Below are 1,525 nucleotides of genomic sequence, written 5' to 3'. Positions count from 1 at the left end.
AAAGCTTGAATGTTTCCAAGACAGCAACAAGTACGTAACTGAATTGTCTACACGAAAAGGACATTTTATACCTTTGTAGAGCAGTTCACGCTCTTGTCAGAGGATATGTTGGGGATGTACAATAATAAATTGTTTAATTAATAATAACAAACGGAGAGAGGTGGACACGAATACATCTTGCATTCCCCCTGGGTCAGGCTAAATACTGAGGAAAACGAGAAAACATGGGGCGCTACAGCGGGAAGACTTGTCGCTTGATTTTTATGCTTGTAATGACGGTAATATTTTTTGTCGCCGAAATAGTGGCAGGATACATGGGGAACTCCATCGCCCTGGTGTCGGACTCCTTCAACATGTTGTCGGATATCATATCACTTTGTGTTGGCCTGACAGCCGCTCGCGTGTCTCGTCAAGCCGGCTCAGGGCGTTGCACGTATGGGTTGTCTCGCGCAGAGGTTGTTGGCGCACTAGCGAACACTGTGTTTCTGGCCGCCCTTTGCTTTTCGATCTCAGTGGAGGCTTTGAAGCGACTGGCCCGACCGGAGGCCATCGATGATCCCGAACTGGTGCTTATAGTGGGCGCGCTGGGTCTAGCGGTCAACCTAGTCGGGCTCTTAATCTTTCAGGACTGCCGGAACCTTTGTTGGATGCGGGGTGGGGGAGCGTCCAAAAGACCCCAGCTGCAGAGCAATGAAAAGAGGAGCATGAATGATGAAACAGGTGCAGTTCTGAAACAACTACACAAAATCTTCATCAGGCCACTGTAGCCATAAGTTTCATTATTTTGCGACCACATTAGTATGTTTATAACTAGTTGACATGTACGTTGTTTTTGTGTTTATGTTTTGTTTTGTTTGTGTTTGTTCGGCTTTTTCAGAAGTTGAAAGTTTTAAAAACACGCGATTTCGCTCCTAATCCATCGATGGACCTTCTATTGACATTGTCAGATGGTCAGAATTAATAGCACACCAGGACGTTACTCTTAGGTAGCAAGTGACAAGACAAAATGTGTAATAAGTAACGAATAGAGTTACATTGTCAAGACATTGCATTGTTAAGTAAGCGTTATTTCACATGCACTCCTTTTTCTGTAATGTAACTCATTGTTCTGGTGTGAGTGGCTCCATGGCTGCCCCCATCCAGTCAACTTGTTTCTGAGTTACTGAATTAGGTGTCTTTTAGAAAGGCTACGTGTTTCATTCAGGGCATATGTGTAACAGTGACAAAATATTCCCTCACGCAGCATATTCACGATTTGAGTCGTGTGATGTAAAACGCCATTTTTGTGAAATTATCACATCGCAATCGCAATAATGCGCTTTTTTTCTGTGTACTTCTCAATCCGAAATTAATAAACTCATTCGCCGCACAGGTATCCTCAAAAATATCAGAATCCTGTGAAAAAGATCACCATAAAAGCAATTAAACCACGATCTCTCTTGCGCGCGTATGCAGCCAGATGAAACGGGGAATCTAAATTACAATGTAGTAGATCAGTAGTAAATGTTATTTTAACATTTTTTTC

The 1,525-nt window shown here is 43.0% G+C and overlaps 1 protein-coding gene across 1 annotated transcript in view; it reads left to right on the top strand.

Moving 5' to 3' along the window:
• Window positions 1-224: 224 nt before the first annotated feature.
• slc30a10 (solute carrier family 30 member 10) overlaps window positions 225-1,525 on the top strand; it is a 5,690-nt gene continuing 4,389 nt past the window's right edge. The window contains exon 1 of the mRNA XM_030772224.1: window positions 225-725. Coding sequence (XP_030628084.1) covers window positions 225-725 — 501 coding nt within the window. The remainder of the gene's footprint in view (window positions 726-1,525) is intronic.

Source organism: Chanos chanos, chromosome 4 (assembly GCF_902362185.1).
Source record: "Chanos chanos chromosome 4, fChaCha1.1, whole genome shotgun sequence".
Lineage (NCBI taxonomy): Eukaryota > Metazoa > Chordata > Actinopteri > Gonorynchiformes > Chanidae > Chanos > Chanos chanos.
This window is presented reverse-complemented; position numbering and strand designations above follow the sequence as displayed.